We start from the raw sequence: 24,659 nt of genomic DNA, 5'->3' as shown, positions 1-24,659 counted from the left end.
TGACGAGTGGTGGTGTGTGCCGCTCGTCTTCGCTCACGCATTCTAAGTAGCGTGCGCTTGGCTTCTACGAAGGGGAGGGTGGAAGGTGGAGAGCCATTTGGATCTCAGAGTTTGGGGAAAAAGAAAACAGCCATGGCAATCTTCGCTCCTCCGAGTGAAGGGAAAAATTAGCTGGGATGAATTCTTTAATTGCAAGAGGGGCTCACCTTAGAATGGTGCTAGGGATTTATACATTGGACTGTGTTGTACTTTGTTAGCAATAGTTGATGTGTCATACATAGCACATTTGATAAAACTATACACTAAAGCTGCCCTAAGAGGGGAGGCAGAGTCCACCAAAAAGTCCATGTGAAGCCAGCAGGTGTAGCTCATATGTTCCTCTCCTTAGTACCTGGTCAGTTGTAGGCTCGTAACAAACTTACCCCGAGTTTATTCCCTCATTGTATATATAAGGAGAACTCATTGTAAAGATTTACGAGAAATAATAAAGAAGAGTCTCCCTGTAAACTTGTCTCTTCTTGTGATATACTATCTGGGCTGTGTTTGTCATTGAAGGGAGAAGATTCAAATACCGAGAACGTAATACAATGGGTTATCGGCATGACATGCTCAGTTGCCATCTACATTGCCATCGTTGTCGGCACTCCATCTTCATCGTCGTCTACTTCATCAACATCAACATCCCCGACGTTGTTTAATGAAAGGCAAGAGCACTGCCCTCTAATAAGAACCATTATTCAGGGAAACATTACAGGAGGCCTTGAGGACCTGAAACAACCAAGCTGCATTATAGCAGAGAAAATACATAACCAAGCCTTGAAGATGCAAGAATTGTAGGTTTGCAACACTGAACGACCTCATTTGTGGCGCTGCAAACAATCCACAACACAAGCTCGTCAACGTACAGCTCCTGCTTTACCCTGTCCCCCAAGAACCTCCTGCAGCTCCCTGGCGTTGCACGCGAGCGCCTCGCCCTCCTCCACCATCACTAGCCGCACCGCCGCCGCGACGTCGTCGGCCCCGGCGAACGACCCGTCGTCATCGTTCCTCCTCACCTCGACATCGACCCCGCGCGCCGCCATCACCCGCGCGATGAGGCCCTGGTTGGCGACGAACGGCAGCATCACTGCCCAAACCGGAGGAGGCTCTACAAGGTGGAGCCCCAGCCGCAGTGCATCAGGAACGCGCCCACCTCGCCGTGCGCCAGCACGCGCACCTGCGGCACGCCGGCACCCACCCGGCGGGCACCACTCACCACCCCGCGCCCCGCGACGCGGGCCTCCAAACCGTCCGGAAGCAGCGAGCCGGCGTGGCCGACGGGACGCCGGAGCGCCCAGAGGAAGCGCACGTCGGAGAGCTCCAGCCCGAGCGAGCTCCCGCACGTGGTCCGCCGTCACCGGCGCCTCGCTCCCGAGCACAACGAAGATGACGGACCTCCTGAGCTGCTCGTCCAGCCATTGTATCGTGGCCAAGAAGGACTGGTCACCGCCCGGTGTGTCGTCGTCGTCGTCGGGTAGAAGGAGGCCGGAGGGGACGATAAGCTTGGCGAAGAGCTCTTTTAGGAGCGGGAACAGCCGCGGCTCGGCCTCGGGGCAGCTGCGGAGGACGGAGGCGGCAGCATGGGCGCTGCATCTGCCAGAAGTGGTCCACGTCGGACACGCCGGAGGCGTTCGGCAGGAATATGGCGGCGATGGCCTCGGCCTCCTGGCGGCGGCACTTGATGGTGGAAGGGAAGTGGATCCACGGCGGCGGGACCATGAAATCCTCCGTCGTTCTGCAGGGAAGCGACTGGTTCTCGTGCTTCGGGCCGGCGAAGGTCAAGATGGCCGTCATCAGATGAGGAAGATGGCGCATGGGATCTGGCGGTACTGCGGCAGACAAGAAAATTTAAGAAACGATCTTTGATGGCCTTTTGAAATACGGGGATCGCTAAAAAAATTTGAGAATTTTTTTTTCAAATTTGAAATAAATCCTAACTACTTTATGTGACCACAATCTCCCTATCCAATAAACAAATTTACATATATCTCACTAATTTTAGTTAATAAAATGTTTAAGAACCCATATTTTCTGGTCTAAATATCAGAAAAAACACACATCACACTCATGTATTATAGGCCCTGTTTGGCAGACTCCACCGAGCTCCACCTGAGATCTAGAGTTGGCACGTTAAAATAAAGTAATTTAAGCCTATATTTACCATTTAAAATGAAAATAATATAGCTCAAACAAACATCTCTAGTGTTATCTGACCCTAGATACACGAATTTTTAAAACTGAGATATCAAACTTTTAAAAACTTTAAAGCTGAAGTTCTGGCAAACAACCATATAGTCTCTTTTCTTCCAAAAGCCCTGTTTCCAGCAAATAAATAGTTTTCTTAACTTAGCTGTATTACAGTCGATTGAATTTTTTTGTTGTATTTAAGTTAAATTTTAGGCCAGATCTTTGTCCAGATGTATAATTAAGCTTCCTGTGACTAATGAGATGTGTCGAAACGCACGCTGATCGTGAAATTATATGAAATTCAAAGAAATTTTAGTCGACGAGCAATTGATGAACTTTTGTCATATCTAAGTTCCACTGAGGGACCACTGGTTCTACACCGGATACTGACAACTATATCAGGATACTGACAATTTAAATTATGCTTAGCACTTGGAATAATGACCGAAAATAAGTGACGTTTGAGAAGTTTTAACCTAGTTTGCCACTACTACCCTGCATTAGTTAATTCCCTGCTTGAGTTTTGAATGCAGGTGTGTTATTATAAAGAATAAGGGTCCCCTATTTAGAGGGCCTACACAAATAGATGTCAGTTGATAGTTGATATTTTTAAGACCGTGGTCTCACCGCATGACTAGGCAGTAGGGATGGAAACGGATCGAATACGCATAGAATCAAATTCGGATAGTACGATTTACCATATTTTAATCCGGATGCGAATACGGATCCGGATATCCTCAAATACAAATACGAATTGGATAGTTTGAATACGAATCCGCATTCGGATATCTACTCGATCTTCGAAATTCAAGTCGGAAATTTAAATTTTTGAAAAAATTTGACTGAAATTTGATAAAATTCGACTGAAATTTGTTCTAATTTGATTGGGCCGGAACTTTAGAAATTTTGTTCAAAATTCATGTTGGAAATTTAAATTTTTGATCAAATTTAACTGAAATTTGATGAAATTTGACTGAAATTTGTTCCAATTTGATTGGGTTGGAATTTCATTCATATCTGAAATTTCTAAAATTTTACCAAAATTTGGTTCCCTGGTTGGCGGATACGGATACGAATCGGATATATCTCGAATTCGGATATCCACATTTGAATCCGAATCTCGACAACGAATTCAGATATATCCATTTTAGTATCCATTTCAGAAACGAATACGGATACGGATATCCATATTCATATTTTAACGGATACGGAATCGGATAATTTGGATTTCCTACCATCCATTTTCACCCCTACTAGGCAGGGCTCGTACAACTAGTCCTCTGATCACAGATAGAAACGCAGGATAGATACTCACCTAACCAGTCTAATCGTACTTAATGTCATCCACTCACGCGTTTTCCTTCCCTAGGCACCCTTTCGACGAAGGAAGTCGTGGGCCGACGTAGAGACAGAGTGATCTGTCCCGTAACATTTAATGTTACAGGACGACCTGGCAAGCGAGCATGATAGGCTTGCGTGCAGGCATGACAACATCCAGCGGATGGGACAAAGCGTGCAGGATGGCTGGGGCAGGTTGGGCGTGCCCACTCCCTATAATAATGATTAAGGAGTAGCTATTTTTCGTCAGATATAGGGCAGTCACCGTATTTGGCACGGTCTTTCTATATGTACACCTCACCTCCTAGTATATAAAGGGGGAAGGACAGGGCTTGTAAAGCAAGATACTCTGTATAAGTTCATCTAACTCATAAGAAAATATACAGGACATAGGGCTATTATCCCACGACAGCCTAAACCTGGATAAACCCTGATGTTCCTGAGTTCCTTTCGTACACATACACACCAACAACCACTGGAAATATTGATCACGCACCCAACGTCCTGCATACCCCAAGTACTTGTCAGGGATTAACCCTTGATAGTTGGCGCACTAGGTAGGGGGTGTATTTTCATATTTTGATAAGTGTTGATAACTGGATTAGGCTACCCATGGCTGAATCCACGATAACCGCTGAGTTCCGTTTCCTGGACTCCGATCGCTACGAGGTGTTCGTCATGAACACCTAGATAAGCCTGGTGTCCTACAAGTTTGAGACACCGAATCGGAGTCTGAAGGCTCCAAGACTCAACGTGAAATTTGCATGGCAGACCATGCAACAGGGGGCAGTGGAGGCTCTCATGTCCTAGTCACCGTCGGTGAGCCCTAGGCCTTGTGGACAAAGGGAAACCAGCTTGGTACCGAATAGGGAGGTGCTCCGATATTGCCCCCTCCACTACAGTGCTACCCAGAGGGGTCGTGAATAGAGCGCAGTCCTTGATGGTGTCGTCATCTAAGCTATCTCACCTCACGAGCGCGGGGGCTCCCCTCTTTGTGATATGTCACCGCTCCACCGTCAGCAGCTCGACTATGAGATTATGACGCCAGTGCAAAATCTGCACACCGTGCTAATGCTCCTCAGCCACCTATCGGTGGCAGTGTTAGAGGGTTCACCAGTAGCACCGTGGCTACACGAACGCAACCTCTTAGTAGAGATCGCCCAACACCAAACCATGGTGGCAAACACCAAGTCCATCGCAAGGCTAGTAAAGGTCGTGGTCACCAAGAATCTCATCAAGCCACGTGGCAGGAAAAATCTTGTGCTCCCTAGGGATAGGAAGTACCTAGAGGCCCCCACCGTGTCAGGACAGCGAACCCATTGACCTGCGCAACTCTCTTCGCCAACGTGACCTCCGCGGCATGATGCAGGGCCAAAGGGCCGGTCGGGAGCAAGAAGATCGTACTCGGTGGGAGCATAAGAAGAGCAAGCAGCCCTATGACTCACCTCTCGCTGGTAGTGAGATTTCGGACTCCTCCACCCAATCACCAAGGCCACAAGACCATCGTCTCTCTCCCTGAGCACACATTGCTACCCATCAGCGAGCGACTCCCCATTATGGGACGGGGTGTAACGCCTTGTTCACCCAGCTGCGAAAGGTGCACTAGCTGGGCAAGTTCCAGTTTGTCCTAGCCAAAAAATACAATGGCTCGACCAACCCTGAGGAGTTCATGCAAATCTACACAACCGTGGTGCAGGCTACGGGAGGCCACGAGAAACTCATGGCCAACTATTTCTCGACTGCCTTGGCTGGTTCAGTATGGTCCTGGCTTATGAACCTCCCCCGCGGGTTGATTCATTCCTAGGAGGACTTATGTGACTAGTTTGTTGCCAACTTCCAGTGGACCTACGCCTAATCATGGGTGGAGGATGACTTGTACTAGGTTAGGCAGTGGCAGGGTGAGTCGCTGCGAGACTACATCCGACAATTTACTGAACACTGGAATACCATTCCAAGGATCACGGGTGAGTCCATGGTCAAAGCATTCTGGAGGGGGGGTCAGAGACCAGAAGATGGTTAATGGTTAAAGAGCTAGCCACCAAGGAAGTACAGAATACCACCGAGCTCTTCGTGCTCATGGACAAGTGCTCACAGGACGTTGAGGCCTGAGAGCACCAAAGCGGTCCAAAGCTGTAGCCGACCTCCGACCAGCCCGCCTCTTTCAAAGGGGTCATCCGAAAGGACAAAAAGGGCAAACGCAAGATAGGACTCCTCAACATTATGGCAGGTTGGTGAACATAAACCCATGCGCGATGACAATGGTGAAGATGGGGCCAGTCCCAACCAGTCAGCGCTAGGTTTCCAATAGGCCAATCATATGGTTCACCTTATCTTTGGAGGTGTGGCAACATATTCCTTTAATAGGGAATACAAGTTGATGGTCCATGAGGTGTGGGCGACCACAATGGGCCCAAGCCCACGTCTGAAGTGGTCAGAGGTACCCTTCACCTTCGGTTAGGCAGACCACTCCGCGTGTGTCAAATGCCATGGTCGCTATCTCATCATGGTTGAACCCACGATTTAGAACATCCGACTGGGCCACGTACTAATAGATGGAGAGAGTTCCATCAACCTCCTCTTCGCCGACAGCTAGATGCCATGTAGATTCTAAAAAGTATGTTGAAACCATCTCATCCCTTTTTCGAAATTACCTCTGGCTTCTCGGCTAAACCGTTGGGGCAAATTGAACCGCCTGTCACCTTCGGCTCACCGAGTAACTTCAGGACCAAAAAGGTCATGTTCAATGTGGCGAACTTCAAGACTGCTTACAACGCAATCCTAGGGTGTCTAGTGATGGCCCAATTTCATGGTTGTGGCTCACTATGCATACGAGGCAATCAAGATCCCTGGGCCAATGGTGGCCATCACCATTTTTGGCAGCACAAAGACAGTCCTGCACTGTGATATGAGGAGCCTCGACATGGTCAAGTTGACTCCGGGGTCGCAGCATGAGAACGCCAGGCCCAGTGGTCGCCCAGTGAAGATTCACATCATCGCCGATCCAGACGATCGGTTCATGGCAGTTTGCCTAAATGACTTCGACCCTTCCAGGACCCCAAATAGAAACTCGCACTTATCACTTTCCTCTGAGCAAACATGGATGTCTTTTCTTCGAGTTCATCTGATTATGCCCAGATTCCCTAGGGACATGATCAAGCACAAATTGTCAGTGCGGCCAGATACATGACTAGTAAAGCAAAAGGCATGTCAATTTGCGGCGAACCAAAAGGAAGAACTTCGTGAGGAGATTGATATGCTCCAGGAAGTAGGCTTCATCCAGAAGGTGTAGTATCCAGAGTGGCTGGCTAACCAGTCATGGTCCGTAAACCTAATCGTAAGTGGAGGATGTGCGTTGACTTCACCGACCTGAACAAAGCATGCCCAAAAGATATTTTCCCTCTCCCCCCAGATTGACCAGCTCATTGACTCAATAGTTGGTAGCAATCTGTTACGCTTCATAGATGCCAACTCGGGGTACCATCAGATTATCATGTGTAGGGAAGATGAAGAGAATACTACTTTTGTAACACCCTTCCAAGTCTTTTGTTATGTAAAAATGTCTTTTGGTTTGAAGAGTGTTGGTGCCACTTACCAGTGATGTATTTAGCTTATTCTTCGACCATAGCTCGGTAGAAACGTTGAGGCATATGTTAATGATGTGGTTGTGAAGAGTAGGCCCAAGGACGGCCTGGTCGCAAACTTCCAAGAAATGTTCGACAACCTTCGAAATTACGCATGAAGCTGAACCCAGAGAAATGCACGTTCAGAGTATCATCAGAGAAGTTGCTTGGCTTCCTCGTATCTAGCCAAGGAATAGAAGCAAACCCTAACAAGATCAGGGCCATCGATCAGATGAGATCCCCGACCAGGTTAAAAGAACTCCAGAAACTAATAGGATGTGTGGCATCTTTGAGCAGGTTCATCTCGAGACAGGGAGAAAAAAAGGATTGCCGTTCTTCAAACTTATAAAGAAAAATGACCACTTCCAGTGGATGCCAGAGCCGGAGGACGCTTTCCAAGATCTAAAAAGGTACATCTCATCGCCTCCTATACTGACCACTACTTGATAAGACGAGGAGCTCTAGCTCTATGTTGTAGGTATCCCACAGGGTCGTGAGCGCGGTCCTGGTTGTTAAACAAGAAAGTCTTTAGTGACCAATGTACTACATTAGTGAGGTCCTACACGACGAGAAGGCTCAGTACCCATAGGCTCAAAAGCTGCTATATGCAATACTGATGGCCTCTCACAAACTTAGACATTACTTCCAAGCCCATAAAGTCAAGGTAATCCAATCACTCCCCATTAGGGAAATTGTCTATAACAGGGATGCCATAGCAAGAATAGCAAAGTGGGCAGTAGAGCTTAGGGAGTTTGATATTCAGTTCGTCCCCTAAAAGGTTATCAAGTCCCAGGCACTGATCGATTTTGTGGCCGAGTGGTCGTCCATTGAGCTCGAGCAGGAACAACAATCAGAGGTTTACGAGCACTAGACCATGCACTTCAATGGATCATTCACGCTGAAGGGAGCAGGGGCTAGAGTGGTCCTGACTTCACCGACCGATGACATCCTCAAGTACGTAGTTCAATTATATTTTCCAGGCACTAATAATATTGCAAAGTACAAGGGCCTCTTGTCCGGAATGCGAGCAGCCTTCGCACTTAGGATAAAGTGCCTGCTAGCGATAGGGGACTCGTTACTGGTCATAAACCAAGTGCAAATGGAGTTTTAGTGCTCTAATCTGATAATGACGGCATACCTCACTGATGCGAGAAGGCTAAAGCGACGCTTTATCGGTTTTGAAGTCAAGCATGTCCCTCGCAAGGATAACTCCCTAGCCGATGAGCTGGCCTGTCTAGCTTCTTCTCTCAAACCTATCCTGGTAGGAGACTTTGAAGATAGACTCACATGATCATCCACTATGGTCTCGGACCAAGATAAAGGGGATGCTCCACATGGAAATGGAGCAGCAGAGGCAACACCTTTTGAAGAAACACCTCCTTTGGTGTTGTCGACCTTGGGTGGCCATCATGTGGTCACCCTGCTTGATTCGGATATGATCTGGATGGATCAAATCTTGGACTACCTATAAAATCAAGCAGTCCCTAATGATGGTGCATTAGTAGAAAAGGTCACGTGGCAAACCCGCAAATACTCCCTGGTAGAGGGGTGCCTTTTACCGCAAGGGATGCAATGGTCTTTTACTGAAATGCATCACTCAGGAATAGGGGGCCATATTGCTCTCTAATATCCATGGAGGCATATATGGTAGCCACGCTTCATACTGCACTCTAGTCAGAAAAGCATTCCAGCAAGGATTTTATTGGCCCACTACCCTCTAGTATACTTGCGAGCTGGTGAAATGGTACGATTCATGTTCGTACAATGGCTGACATACCAACCTACTAGCCCAAGCACTGCAAACTATACCACTCTCTTATCCTTTCGCTGTCTAGGGGCTCGATATCGTGAGACCATTTCCTAAAGCCCCAGACGGTTTTAAATTTCTGTTCGTGGCAGTCGACAAATTCACTAAGTGGGTCAAAGCCGAGCTTATCAGGAAGATCACCACCGCAGTGACAATCAAGTTCATATGGGGGCTGGTAGTTCGGTTTGGCAGTCCAAACCGCATAATTACAGATAATGGGACTTAGTTCGCCAGTAGTTCTTTCCGAGGCTACTGCGAAGAGAACAGGACAAATGTTTGCTTTGCGTCGGTGGCTCACCCCCAAAGCAATGGACATGTTGAAAGGGCAAATAGGATGATACTACAAGGGATCAAAACCCGGGTCTTCCATCGGCTTAAGAGCTATTCAAGACGCTGGGTGGATGAGCTCCCCACAGTACTCTGGTTTGAACAACCCCTAGCAGGGCTACGGTCAACACTCCTTTTTTTTCTGGTCTTTGATGCAGAAGCAATGCTCCCCTCCTAAATCGCCATTTAGTCTCCTTGAGTGACCAACTACTCGAACAACAACCAGATGGTATGATGAGAAGATGGGATAAACTTGATCGAAGAGTTCCGTGATCGTGCTCTAATTCGAGTAGCCTGATATCAACAAAGTGTCAGACGCTATCACAATCGCAAGCTGAGGAAGAAGACATTGGTCGTAGGCAACCTCGTCCTTAGACAAATCCAAAATAAGGCAAGCCGGAATAAGCTCTCCCCCAAGTGGGAGGGGCCCTACAAGGTGGATGATGTTACCCGATCTATTGCGGTCAAGTTAGCCATGGAGGATGATATTGAATTTCACAACTCCTGGAACATAACCCAGTTGCATAAGTTCTATTTGTAGGGTTACTCAAAGATGATCCTATTTCTCTATTTTGCAGGATCTTCCAGATGAGCGTGAAACATGGCTTGTAAGTCTTTCCCAATCAAAATCTAGATTCTTTGTTTTGCAGGAACAGTCTCCCACTGGCTGGTAAGTTTTTTTATTCAAAGGCCTGACCGCCTGGTCAGTAGATTTTCTACCGACCAAATGATTGGGGGCTAGAGCAATCTAGAATCTATAGTCCTTTTTCCCATTTTTCTATTTTTTCCGTGCTGCTAGTTACTTTGCTTGTTTGCCCATATGGTGAGTACCAGACCATTTGAGTGGGGATTCAATTTTCGAGTCGCATAGTTTCAATGACATGGGTGGCTAGGGGATAGCAACCATGAAGCTACAAGTCCTAACTCAGGTCAAGCACTAGTCATCACCGAGAGCTTGTCATGCCAAGGGTTGTCCTTGGCACCACGAACCTAACTAGTGAGTGGTACGAAAAGCCTTGATCCCCCTTAAATGTAACAAGCACCCAGAACCTACTGGCCACAAGAACACAGGGAAAGTTTACACAAAAGTAGGTCCCTGTATTACAAAATAACCACTCAGGTACTACCCGGGGGGTGTTTCTAATGATTTTATTCAGTGTCTCTAGGATTCGAAGTTGCCCTCAGTGGGTCAAACCAAATAGAGCAAAGCGGATACTGAGCCGCAGAAAGAACTGACCTCGTAAGGTTGTGAAGCTCCTCTGTGGTCTTCCAGGCTGAAGAAACCTTTAGAGATTGTCAGAACAAGGTCTAGGTCAGGAAAGTGCTCGCTGACACAAGTAAAGCAAGGTAGGCGCCATGGATTGTGGTTGCAAATAAGTGGTTGCCAATGTTCCCACACAACCTCTGCTCGAGCGTACCCGCCTCCTTGGAGGCCGCCAAGAACCAGTTGACATGACCAGTTATAGTCCTTCCAGGAGTGGGGCGGATATGAATGTCAGTGGCTCGAAGTAGTGAGTGCAAGGGGGGAACGCCTGACTGAGGAGGTCATAGAAACACACCCGCCACTTATCATCCTCCCCCATCACTCACTCCAAGTCTCTCTTCACCGCTAATAGCTCCTCCCGACAAGCTGGTTATGGAAACGGATTGCAAACCACGCAGGAGTTAACTGGTCAAGTCTCACTTGGCTAGCATAGGACTACACGTGCCTTCGTAATGGTAGGGCCAACACACTTCAAATATCACTTTCTAGGATCTCTCTCTCTCGACCGTAAACCTAAGCTCGCACTCGGCCACCGCTTCCAGACTATGTTGGTCATTGGTATTATCAACCAATGTGGTCAGGGGCTCAGAGCGAACAAGATGGAGGTCAATGCTGGGAATCTACGACCATAGCAATGACACAAGCTCATCAAACAAATTAAGAGCCTCATTCATGCATAATGCATGCCTAAGTTATAGTTTGAGGTTTACTCTTCTTCAACAGCTTCTTCAATGGTCTTCACCTAGAAGAGAGACTCTACATAATCCACCGCCCCTTGGCACTCCACCTCTAACTTCTCCACAGTTATGGGACCGGCAGCCACAACACCCTCCCGGACGGTCTCAAGGTTGAAATCAGGGTCGCGATAGTGATTGCACTTGAGAACGTACGCCATCGCGGCTTTTGCCACCTTCATCATGTTCCCCGATGTCCTCATCGCCAGGATTCTTAGGAGTTGGGCAAATTTCTTTATCAAGACATGGATGGTGTGGGCCCAACTCTCAGCAGTCTTGTCTTCCTTCAGGTTGGCGGTGTCCAGCCTGGCACTCCTCAAGGTTATCTGAATTTCCTTAAAGGCTTCCTCAAGAATGTCGTGGGTCCTTCCCTCCTCTTCCTTGAGCTTGGAGCATTCAGTAGTGAGCGCGACCTTCTCCTGCCAATGCTGGGCATTTTCTCGCTGAAGTGAGAGCCTCGTCTCCTTTTCTTCGACCATCCTCTCTAATTCGGTGCGCTTGTTGTTTGCCACCTCCTTCTCATCGATCAGCTTTCGGATGGAGATGGGGAGGCTGACGGATAGGGAGAGTAGGTAAGAGGACAAAATGGGCTCCACGATCAGCTTTGTAAATGTGCATGCCATTGCTCCTAGTGCCGGAGCTACTGGTGACTGGGGGGCTAGAGCATCTTGCCGAGGCACTAGGGGAGTTACGACTGGGGCAGTGGTGGGGTTGAGGACCTGCAGCAGCAACAGATAACAGAGTCAAGAAAGAAAAGATAACTCGAGGCATAAGCCTAACCAGAAAACTTATCGTCTGGGTGGAGGGGTGAGCACAAGTCTCATCCTCATGAAGCCGCTGGGTTGACCGGGCGGGGAGGTCACGACCGCTGGTGATCGATGTCCCTTGGGCGCGTTTGGAGTGGAAGTTTGACCAGCAACGATCTGATCATCCCTGGCTAGCTCAGGGAGGGGCGGGGCACTCGCCTGAGGGCCAGCATCGCTTACAAGGACTCCTACCAGGGTTTGCGATTGACTGTGAGCCATCTGGTCACCCCCAGCTACCTCAGTGTGAGTCTGGTCAAACCTCTATTGATCGACCCTGCTCCACCCGTGGTTGCTGGCTGGCTTCGAGCAGTCTTGTTGTCACCACGATTGGGTTGTTCTGTACCAAGACCAGATTGGCAGCCGACCGGGGTGGTACTGAAAGATGGGGTGGACGTTTGAGGGACATGATTGATTCCTAAACGATCTCCATGATCTCATCTACTATCAAATGCAGGACATCGACCTCAGGAAGACCCTGTAGTGGTCCAAGTCATAAATCCCTTTTCCCAGGATAAGGATTTAAGGTGATGATTGTTGGGATAGGCCAAACTTACCAATCTGAGCTGGGCCCTCTCTGACAAAGGAAGGTCACATAGCGGAGGGGCACCACGTGAAGGGCCATCTTTTCTCGAGGCAGCTGACATTAGGATTTAGACCTGCGAATTGATGGCCTCATCGGTGAGATCTGGATATATGGAGTATGTAAGAGGTAGTACTCCTAACATAAAAAAAACACCAAGGAAACGGCTGCGATATTACCCATGAAGCTCTCACGGGTGTCATCGTCGCTCCCAGTGTACAGGAATATCAAATGTGCCATCCTTCACAAGGGGCACAACTGGCGCTTGATGAAATCACAGACGACGTCTGATCCCGTCAGCCCGACTTCTCCTGGCTGCTTGACCCGATTGGCGATGCTCAACAGCTCTAGAGTCATCGTTGGAGCGCTCCCCCAGTTTTTGTTGACCAACGTTGGTGCGCTCGGCACGCTCAGGTTGTCTAAGGAGTTGTCTGCCGATAGGTAGAACCAAACCTCCCTAAAGCATGACCACGATGATTTGAGGCCCATCTAGATGTAGGAATCCATGATGTCGTTACGGAGACAGAACCCGCAGCTCTCAGTGGCCGATTTGGTTACTGACTAGGCTGTGTAGAAAAATTGGAAGAGATCGAGACACGACTCGACCCTGATGAAGTTCTCGCACATGTGAGCAAAGATGCTCAGCATGATAATGGAGGTGATGGATGTGGTAGAAGGTGATGATGGTGCTGAAGAACTCAGAGAAGGTCGGCATGAGGCCGACCAGGAAAAAGGAAAAAACATGATGACCTCCCCTTGGCGGGGAGCAGGCACGCTCTCCCCAAAGCGGTACCTAGAAGACAGTTGGCAAGGGAGTAGACTGGTGTCACACATCTGCTTCAGCCTTGCTGCATTGCACTTGGACTTGGGAAAATCTAGCTCCTTGTCGGAGCGTGGCGCCATCGAAAGGCAACAAAGGTTACTGTGGGAGCAACAACGTTGATGGAAATGATGGGCTATGAGCGCAAAGGCTTGGAGGCTATAGGAGGTGGAAAAATGACTCATGGGGTACCCTTGGTTTTCCTATTTATAGGGCCAACGCGATATCCCAACTATCGTGGAGTCCAACCGATTCAAAATTTGAAAGGCCACGAGTAAGGAACCAAAATTCCCTCGGGTCCGACTACAATTAATGTTTCTCTCTCACGATCCTCTCCTAGTCACATTTTTCTCTCTCCCATGATTTCTATCTCGCCGAACGTTTAAACCTCCCCTCAGGATGCGGTTTCCTAAGTCGACTAAAAAAGCGGGTCGCATTGGTGACCACTCCCTAGATGGTCTTATGGTCACTGGGGCCCAAGTGATTCAACTCGGCCTGACCACAACCAAATGGTGCCCAACAACCATGGATACGTACAGCGAACCACTCAGTCCACCCCATCCGCGATGGAGCCTTGGAGCTATTATCGGTGTAATGAATTAGGGGACCCCCTGTTAGGAGGGCCCCATGGGCAGATGCCAGCCAACAGTTGATATATTTAATAGCATGGCCCCATCACACGACTAGGCGGGGCTCGCGCCACTAGTCCCCTCATCGCAGATCGAAACCCCATGGCCAGCCTTTGCTGGTCGCAAGGCAGGTACTCACCTAACCAGTGTAATTGCATTTAATGTCATCTGCTCATTTGTTTTCCTTCCCAAGCACCCTTTCGATGGATGAATTAATGGGCCATCGCAGAGACGGAGTGACCCGTCCCGTAGTATTTAGTGTTATAGGACGGTGTAGCGAGAATGACCCTATTAGGTCATGATTGTGATTTTGGTGATTAATGACAATATAATCATTGGGATTAACATATTTGTTAAGAATATATGTTAGTAGATCTCATGAATGCAATACATCAAGAAACTACCGCAGCCAGGACAAAATTTGATTGAATTAGAGAAATCCCAGGAGAATTGGCCTCATCGGAAGGTTCAGTGTAGAGGAGTTTGCACTCACTAGAGTATTGTGCATAGAGACTGATAGCCTCACTGGATAGTCTGGTACTATATGTGTTAAACTCACCAGAGCATTTTTGACGAAGGGGAGAAGGTTGAGGACCTCACTGTATAGTCCAGTGATTAGCATAGGATAACACCGGAGTATTTCTTGTAGAGAAGAATGCAAGTGTAAAGACTGAAGATCAACCCACCGAAAGGTCCAATGCTTCATTTGTGCACACCGGAGTATAGCACTAGAGCATTTCTTACAGAGGCGACTGCAAGTGTTAAAGAATGAAGAATAACCCTGAAGATCAATACACCGGAGTATTTCTTGCAGAGAAGAAGTGGTGCGGTCTGGCTCAAGATAACTCACCGGAAGGTCCGGTGATGGATTTAAAGGCACATTAGAATGTCCGACGTTCACAGAGGCAGTGAGTGGAGTTCCAACGGTTAGTTTCTGAGTTTGTACTCACCGGATAATCTAGTGTTAGTACTACTATTCTCACTGGATCATCCGATGTTAACAACTTTTTTGAGCCGTTCCAAAAATGGCTAGTTGGCGGGTTTGAGGCTATAAATACTCCTCCACTCAGTCATTTGATGTGTGGTATACTGCTGGAGTATAGAGGAAGGTCATATACACTTGAGAAGACATCCAAGCTACCAAAGTGCTTAAAGTGATTATCTAAAGCGATTAAGCACAAGATTAGAGAGTGTTTAGTGCTTATAGGCCTAAAGTGAGTTGTAGCTAGGTGCTGCAGCTTGAAGAAGGGATCAAGAAGTGATCCTAACTTGTACCGAGTGGTACATCAGTGCCTTGGAGTCTTGCTGACTCGCTGACATCTTGGACCTTGGTGGCTCAAGCTTATTGTCCCTCTAACTTGGTGTGGAGCGGCGGTAAGACACGTGAACGGGGACGTGGAGACCCTTGCCTTGGTGTCTCAAGCTCCAAAGTGATCACGACGGCAAGTGACCAGAAGAGAGGTTAGTGGTGGGATCTTGCCTTGGTGGCTTGGTGGCTCATCATACTTGAAACCTTATCTTAGTGACTTGATAGCTCAAGAGCCATGACCGGAAGAGTCGTGCCGATCGGGAGCATATCTTTTATGGAGCTCCAAGGGATGGCATTCAAGCTTGCTAGAGTAGGTTGCAATCTTCTTAAGCGGTAGAGTAGACACACTAGATAAATCTAGAGCACATTTAGAAAGAATTTGATATAGGTTTATCTTGTGAAGTTTTTAGAGCTGAATAGTTTCTAAGTATGCTAATTCACCCTCCCTTTTAGGACGTCACTGTTCCTCACAGGCGGCCTAGCATGAGAGTGTGACGGGCTTACAGGCAGGCGTGACTGTGTTCGGCGGATGGGCAGGGCGTGCAGGATGGCCGAGCGGGCCGGGCATGCCCACTCCCTGTAATGATAACCTAGGAGTAGCTATTTTTTATCGGGTATAGGGTAGCCACCATATTTGACACAGTCTGCTTGTATGCATATCTCACCTCCTAGTATATAAATGGGGAAGGATCAGGCTTGTAAAGTAGGACACTCTGAATAAATTCATCTAACTCGTAAAAAAATATACATGAGATAGAGCTATTATTCTACGAGAGGCCTGTACTTGAATAAACCCTGTTATTCTTAAACTTATTTCGTACACACATAAAGAACCACTGAAAATATTGATCACATACCCAACATCTAGCACACCCTGTGTACTCGACAAGGATTAACCCTCAACAATGTGCATGCTCAGGAAGCAATAAAGCATGATGTAGTAATTAATGTCATGCATGAGTACACTCCTACACCAGCATGGATGCATGGCTTGCATCAAGCAAGATGCATGGGCGTGTGCAGGAACAATGCAACTCTTTGAATGTTGTACTAGTCATGTGCACTCAGCAAAGATAATAGGGGTAGCATGGTCACAATATTTATGTCATCATATCACCTTGGTTTTTTGGATGAAGATTAAAACATTATTTATATTGGACTGGAGGGAGTATATCAACAAGAGGAGCCACCTGCATTTACATACCTAATGGCTAAGCTAGAAAATTTCAACAGCCTGATTAAGTTTACCTAGGCCAAATGTCAACCGGCCCAAATTTGATTTTGCTCGGGCTAAAGCTACCAAAGTCCAGTGCACAATAGTCTGTTCTCTGCCTGTATGCATGCTAGGCGTAGATCAGGAGCTTGCCTTTTCATGTTAACCGTGTGGGCCCGTTGCATGCAGTATCGAAACAGAGACATCATGACTCACACACGGGTTGTGAACTAATTATAACTTGGTCTCATAGTAGACGGACAATTGTGTTCTGGTTATAACATGGGTCCACATTAGATGGACAATCATATATTTTTTAATTAACATGAGATTTTTTATAAATTTTAATTCATATAGATATAGATAGATAGATAGATACATATATATATATATAGGCCTCATGTATGTCAGTCACAATAACATTAACCTGTTCCCGAAACATGGCCCAGTCCGTTCAAACTTAAAATTATACTGAGCAAATACTAAATCGATCCATCCTCTTAAAGAGAAAAGAAAAAAAATCGGTCCAAGGCCAGGCACACGCTGCGTTCGAATGTGCGGGGCACCAAAGATCCTGGAGGCACTGGAGCAGTGAAGGTCACATGCATGATCTCCCTCGGATTCCAATTCCTGAATGCATGCCGGGCGCACTTTGAGGGAACAAGAAAAAGCACGCGTCGTCACATCATAACTCTTCAAGCTCACATGCAAAAATCGCAGCCGCAAGCGCGTGGCACGTAGGGATGCTACGTAGGGCCTGGCACAGCTCCGGCTCACACTGAATTTTTTAAGCCGGTCATATTTAATTTCAAGAAATTTAGATCTAAAATCTGGGATGGATTGAGGTATTTGATTAAGTTATTTTATTTTTATTATAGATAAAAAATAAATATTTAAATCACTTTATTTTATTATACAAACTCTAGATATAGTATAGATCACAGATTTAAAGTTGTATCAAACAGCCCTTATATCTACTCCACAAATCCTTAGATCCACTAATGGAGCTGAAACTATCAATATGAGTGTTTAGCTTAGTAGGTTAGCTCTAGATCCATGAATAAGAAGATTTATAGTGAATTGCCCACTATACTCTTTTATTTTCACTTGCATTACTCTTTCTGTCTCAAAATAGATGATGTTTTATCATTTTGTATAATGTTCAAAATATATGATATTATAAGATTTTGAAATAACTTTAGTTTAAGTTTTTCTGTCTTACCCCTCCATTAAGTAACTTACTTTCCAATACAAATCGTATTTCTCATACAATTAATAGTATTAAAAAAGATAATATAATTATTTTATTTTTCACTTTAATATTTACTTAATTATAAAACGTCATCTATTTTGAGACGGAGGAGTATTCCGCTTGTGAGAGTGTTTTAAATTACTATTTTTGGATATTATTGCTACAAGCATTCCTGCTGCACTGTTTTCACGAGCGTGCAGTGCATACCAACCACATGTGTTCAAAGACCAGCCAAGACTTGCATGTTATCCATGCCAGAAAGACGTATTTCTTGCCATTCTTCTTTGACTCAAGATAGATGCTGCAGGTATTGGACCGAGTTCAATACCTGATTGAAGCCTGATTAATATAAGAACATGCGTGGGCCACATTTCCTATTATTCTACATCGTTACTAAATCTGAATAGATATTCGGTTAGCTCCCTTATACCGTCCTCAACTATTTTCTTTTTATTTTGTTTTTTATAAATTTTTTTCTCATTTTTGTTTCTATTAATTTTTTTTTCATCTTCAACAGCTTTCTTTCGAAGTAATTTTTAAAAAGAAATAAGATAATTTCGTTTTGAAAAAAATAAATTTAGAAATCTCTTTGTGAAAGAAAATCGTAAGAACATTAAAGAAAACAAAAATTCTTTTTTTAAAAAAATTCTTAATTACGAAAAGAATCCGTTGAATATGATCTTATTACGTGTATATCATCAAGGTGGTGCCCTACCGCCATATCATTACCATCTATCCAAGAACCATCCATGGCAGAAACCAAGCAAGAATCTTCTCTCCACGTCGTGGTGTTCCCGTGGCTGGCGTTCGGCCACATGATCCCCTTCCTCGACCTCTCCAAGCGGTTGGCGCAGCGCGGCCACGACGTCACGTTCGTGTCCACGCCGAGGAACGCCGCCAGGCTGGCCACCATCCCGCCGGAGCTGTCCGCTCGCATCCGCGTTGTCATGCTGGAGCTGCCGGAGGTCAACGGGCTCCCTGAGGGCGCCGAGTGCACTGCCGACGTCCCGCTGGAGAAGGTCGAGCTCCTCAAAAAGGCGTTTGACGGCCTCGCCGCGCCGTTCGCGGGCCTCGTCGCGGAGGCATGCGCCGGCAGCAGTTCTGACACCGCTGGGTTCTTGAGGAAACCCGACTGGATCGTACTCGACTTCGCGCAGAACTGGATCTGGCCGATCGCCGAGGAGCATAAGGTAATTAAAAGTTAATTAGCGGCATGCTAATGAAAAAGTTAATTCTCTTGTTAATTTCCTTCTCCTGCAAGATCGAATGCGCCGTGTTGCTTATCTTCCCGGCGGCCATCTTGGCCTACGTCGGCCCGAAGCACGAGAACGAGGCGCACCCCCGCAGAACGACGGAGGAATTCATGGCCCAGCCTTCGTGGATCCCCTTCCCCTCCACCATCTCGTACCGCCGCCACGAGGCCGACGCCATCGCCGCCATATTCCGGCCAAACGCCTCCGGCGTATCCGACGTGGACCGCTTCTGGCAGCTGCAGCGCCCCCGCTGCCGTCTCATCATCCACCGCAGCTGCCCTGAGGCCGAGCCGCGGCTGTTCCCGCTCCTGACGGAGCTGTTCGGCAAGCCGGTCGTCCCCGCCGGGCTCCTCCTGCCCAACGACATCGACAACGATAGCGTCCTGACCACGGACCAGTCCTTCTTGGGTATCATGCAATGGCTGGACGAGCAGCCCAGGAGGTCAGTCATATACGTGGCGCTCGGGAGCGAGGCGCCGGTGACGGCGGACCACGTGCGGGAGCTCGCGCATGGGCTAGATCTCTCCGGCGTGCGCTTCCTCTGGGCGCTGCGGCAGCCCGTCGGTCACGTCGGTGCGGTACTCCCGGACGGGTTCGAGGCCCGCGTCACGGGACGCGGTGTGGTGCGCGCCAGGTGGGTGCCGCAGGTGCGCGTGCTCGCACACGGCGCGGTGGGAGCATTCCTGACTCACTGCGGCTGGGGCTCCACCGTGGAGAGCCTCTTCCGGTTCGGGCACCCGCTGGTAATGCTGCCGTTCATCACCGACCAGGGCCTCATCGCACGAGAGATGACGGCTCGGCGTGTCGGCGTCGAGGTGCCGAGGAACGACGATGATGGGTCGTTCCGTCGGGACGACGTCGCGGCGGCGGTGCGGCGAGTGATGGCGGAGGGGGAGGAGAGCGAGGCGTTCGAGCGCAACGCCAGGGAGCTGCAGAAGGTGCTTGGGGACGAGGTAAGGCAGGAGCAGTACGTTGATGAGCTCGTGGAGTATTTGCAGCGCTACAAATGATTCAAGACTGTTCAGTGATCAATGTTCACATGTCCGAATAATATGGCAATCTAATTTGGCCAATGTTGAACTGCATGTCACATGTACAATAAAAATTAGTACTTCCTCCGATTATAAATATAGATCGTTTTAAATTTATACATAAGGATTAAAAAATAGATTAAATGACTTTGTTGTCCCTTATTTATTCTGCATTAGAAAAGATAACGCATTAATTTATGAGAGTAATAGTATTTATTAAATAAGGATAAGAAAGGAAAAAAAAAGAAAAAATACATAGAAATTTGAGAATGATTTATATTTAGAGAATTGTTGAGAAAGCTAAAACGACCTATATTTAGGTCAGAAAGAGTATATCTCAAGCTATATTGGCGAGCGACGGTGGATTTGACTCTCATCTTCTATGTATTAATATTAACTAATGTTAGATTAGATGTCTCTCCATTCGTACAAGTTTTTTTAATAAAAATTAATAAACATATTTTGTTACTGTTGAATAGCCTGTCTCGGCTCCAGTGTGTGGCTATAGATGGTGCTAGGGGGCGAGAGATAGAGATGGCAAGGGTGTAATATATTGGAGCAAAACTTCCAACCGGTGCTATCTAAGCACCCGAAGCAAAGTTGAGCATCTGATGCTAAAAATAAATAATAATATCTAGTTGGTGTACTTGAAGTTGGGATCTAACCATTATCAACTAGGAGAGTGGATTTTCTCAACGGGGCCTAAGCACAGGGGGGTATCTGGGCCGTTGGACAGCTTTTGGAGATTGATGCGCTGGGAATTAGGCAAAAAGCTGGTGGATTTTTAATAATACCGGGGGCGGGGGGAGAAACGTAGGCTCCCAAGTAGGGTATATTTTAAGCGTGCAGCTGGTCGAGGGTGCATAGCGTGTTCAGGACCTGGGCAAGGGTACATAAAATATAGAAGAAGATTCGGTAGCAGGGTGCGCGCAGGTAGGAGGTCAAATTCAGGACCTGGTCGAGGGTACATAACATATTCCACAATGTAGATGTAATATTTTTTATCCCAATTGGTTTGCTTCTTCGGTTGTCATGTGTATACACTTCTCTTTAGAAAAGTTTGCATACGTATAAAAAATGCACAGAAAAAATTCGAAAAAATTATGTCACACTGAACTTATCACATTTTTTATCCCCGTGGTTTGAGAACATGCTTGTACATGTGTACATATAACCTTGAGGCCAGTAGAAATGCCTCTCTAAAGAAAATTTTAGTGACACCAGTAAATTCATGACCCATTTTTTAGCTGTGCATATGGTTGTTTAGCTGTGCATACCTCCGGTGGCAGATCACTTATGAGCTACAGGGTTCAGTTATTTGCATAGTAGACTTGCAAGATTCACTCACCAAGAGATCATCAAGATGCAAGAAATACGAGGCAAATGTGCTCTAAATTGACCTTCATCATCTCAGAGATTCAAGCTTGATCTGATCCTCCATGAAAACAAGAGAGAATAATAGAACGGAAGAGAAACATGACACTACCAAAACCAGCGGCGATGCCTTTTTCTTTTGCACAAGTGCAGGGCGATGATGCAGTCAGTGCTTGCCCATGCAACAACGAAAGTGGGCTCCAGCCTTTGCTTTGGAAGGACTCTTCCCTCCACTGACGCCTGCAGTATCGATGATGTCAGACTCAGACAGAGTCTCATCTCGCCGAGAGACACCCGGGTCTTAACAAAAAAATTGCGGCAAGGGGGGCCGGAGCCCAGGTTGGCCGATGCCTGGCTTCGCCCCTGATTATGACATATCATTGATGAACACAAATTACACTAGAGATTAAATGAGCATGAAGTATGAACATAAATATCACTAATTTTCCATGCAGATTTATGTGCTCTAGTCTCAGCGCTAATATTTGTGAACACAGATGTCACTATTTTCCTATAGACTTGCCTATTGTCCAAATACCACAAAAACTCCTAAAAACTTGCTTAAATTTGATCTGTACATTCGCAAAAATACACATCACATGAAATAGTTCTGTACATTCATATTTTTACATGAGCATGTACTGGATCAATACATTGGAGAGACATTACACATGAGCTCAAACAAAGGAAAAGGGAAATTTGCATGTATTCATGAAAATTGTTCTATAGAACATGCAGCCTTTTCGTTTCTGCATTTTCATTGTGACCCCTTGTTCTGTTGGACATAATTTCATCTCTTCATCTTTGCATCTGTATTTTTTCATGTAATATACACTTAACAATAGAGTATTTTTCATGTAATATACACTCATCTGATAAGTGTGTCATGAGTAAAAATAATAAGTTAACCATATAACATTGGAAATGAATGAACACTTGTGCAATGTGCACTAATCTCAGGTAAAATTTGGTATGAAACAGTAATGTACAATTTTATGTAGACCTCTCCGAAATTCAAATAAAATGTGCATGTTAAATTTAACAAGAGCACAAATTCATATACAATAATTGAAATGAACACCCGCTGAGTGTACATATTTCTTCAAATCATACATGAACTTTCATACAACTTCATTTGTTCATCTCAAAAACTTGACAAATTTTAGTGTACCTGAACTAAATATTTTATTACATGAGTTACTCAAATTGCATAATATTGCATACAAATACATGTCACATGAACTTCCCCTAGGTTCTTTTTTTGAGCTAGGTCTGCACCCCAATTCATGAGGCATGCGGATGAACATGGACACAACCATCTACATGTGAATATCAAAAGAAACAAGAACAAAATGCACAGGAATTTGTGTGTCATGTACTCAATACTCATAAAGATATCAGATGAACAAATGCATCTACACATGATTGTTGATCCGCACCACAATCACATGTGTCTCATCATGTACAAATGACATTGACAAACAATAAAAGTTCCAAATATGCAGACATTAACAAAAAAAAAATCAAATATTTTGATATGCAGACACTAGATTGAAACATCATAGGAACTAAATTGATGTTCGATGTAGTCGAAATTCACAAGATCAGTCCATGGTGTACACTTTTACATTCAAAATCATGAACGAGCAAATGCAATGCACACATGTCATCATCACGATCATTTTTTGAACAACCCATTATCAGTATCTTGCACATGAACAAATAAGAACACAAGATCATTTTTTTATGTAGACAATTTTTTTGAACAAACTAAAACACAGGCGTTTGGTTGGGGATGGCCAAATCGGGCCACGCCGAGTCGAGGACGTTCGGATCTGTCTTACCAGAGGTCGCCATTGTCCAGCCTCAACTTGTCGTCGCCTGCAGCAGGTCGGGCCACTCGGTGACGCGGTCGGCGTTGGAGAGCAGGTATGCGACGGCGCCCTCTTGGGCGCAGGCACACAGCATGTGGAACGCGTTCCTCCGCGCGGACATGTCTTGCTCCGATGCGACGCGGCTTGAGCACCTTAGTCTTAAAGAGGTGGAAGAGGAAGCGGAGCGTGACACCGCGGATGTACTCGTTGGGGCTCTGGAGGTTGTTGCGGAGGTTCTGGCAGATGAGGATCATCTCCGGGAGTGCACGCCCGGCCGGGTCCCGGCGGTCGATGATCTCGAGGTAGACGAGGAGCTTCTTCTGCACCATGTGATCCTCGAAGGAGGAGCGAGATGGCGCGGCGCATCACGTCGGCCTTGACGGTGCCGTCGTTGCCCTCCAGATCCGCCTTGATCTCGTTCACCATCGCAACAGAGCCCTTGTCAAAGTGGACCAGGAGGGAGCACGACTCCTTCATGGCTGAGGCCACGGTGAGACAGAGCTGCGGCCGGGAGGGGGTGGTTGGATCTGGACGAAGGCGGCGGCGGATCGGGAACTGGGAGGGGAGAGAGAGCGGAGGAGACGAAAGGGGTGAAGAGATGAGGCGGGGCCATAGAACATATCCGGCGTGTGCTCATGCGCAGCCGAACAAGACCAACTCGGGCCAGCAGTAACACCCTAGGGGTTGGAGAGAGAAAAGAAATTCGTAGCTTTTCCCCACAAAATAGCGCACGAATCTCAAAGAGCGTTAACGAGCAGGATAAGCCTCTGTAGTCAGCTGCCGCTGTGAAACGATTTATCGTATCAACTAGTCGTTGGACTATCGCTGTTGCTGTTGCTGTTTCTATAAATAGACACAAGTTTGTACACATTCATCACAAATCTTTCAACCAACATCAGCCAAGAAAATACCATAGATGACTCATCTGGTTTCAATCTCTCAAGCTCTTCACCCCAAGAGCAACAAAAAACAAGTAACCAACCCATCACAGGGTACACATTAGCATAGTTTGCAACCAATTTTTCACTTTAATCCAACCAACAATTCCAATCTCAATTTCCTTAAAACTTCAATCCTTACAGCATGCCATCGTACCACCCATATGGAGGCTTTCATCGTGGCATTCCATATGAAGCCAACTTCAACTTTTCTCCTAGTTGAGTGTTTGGAGGAGCTACAAGTGAAGGTGTTCAGTCTTCATT

The 24,659-nt window shown here is 46.6% G+C and overlaps 1 protein-coding gene and 1 pseudogene across 1 annotated transcript; one reads left to right on the top strand and one right to left on the bottom strand.

Moving 5' to 3' along the window:
* Positions 1-720: 720 nt before the first annotated feature.
* Positions 721-11,939, bottom strand: LOC133890208 (UDP-glycosyltransferase 91C1-like; annotated as a pseudogene).
* A 6,676-nt stretch (positions 11,940-18,615) lies between these two features.
* Positions 18,616-20,303, top strand: LOC133890024 (UDP-glycosyltransferase 91C1-like). The gene is made up of 2 exons (XM_062330456.1): positions 18,616-19,115; positions 19,187-20,303. Exons 1-2 carry the CDS (start codon positions 18,675-18,677, stop codon positions 20,186-20,188), a joined length of 1,443 nt encoding a protein of 480 aa, XP_062186440.1. The 5' UTR covers positions 18,616-18,674; the 3' UTR covers positions 20,189-20,303.
* Positions 20,304-24,659: the final 4,356 nt, after the last annotated feature.

Source organism: Phragmites australis, chromosome 14, assembly GCF_958298935.1.
Source record: "Phragmites australis chromosome 14, lpPhrAust1.1, whole genome shotgun sequence".
Taxonomy (NCBI): Eukaryota; Viridiplantae; Streptophyta; class Magnoliopsida; order Poales; family Poaceae; genus Phragmites; species Phragmites australis.
This window is presented reverse-complemented; position numbering and strand designations above follow the sequence as displayed.

Coding starts and splice junctions, on each gene's coding strand:
- LOC133890024 (XM_062330456.1), top strand. CDS start 18,675: ATGGCAGAAACCAAGCAAGAATCTTCTCTCCACGTCGTGGTGTTCCCG. Junction 19,116..19,186: donor CGATCGCCGAGGAGCATAAG/GTAATTAAAAGT, acceptor TTCTCCTGCAAG/ATCGAATGCGCCGTGTTGCT.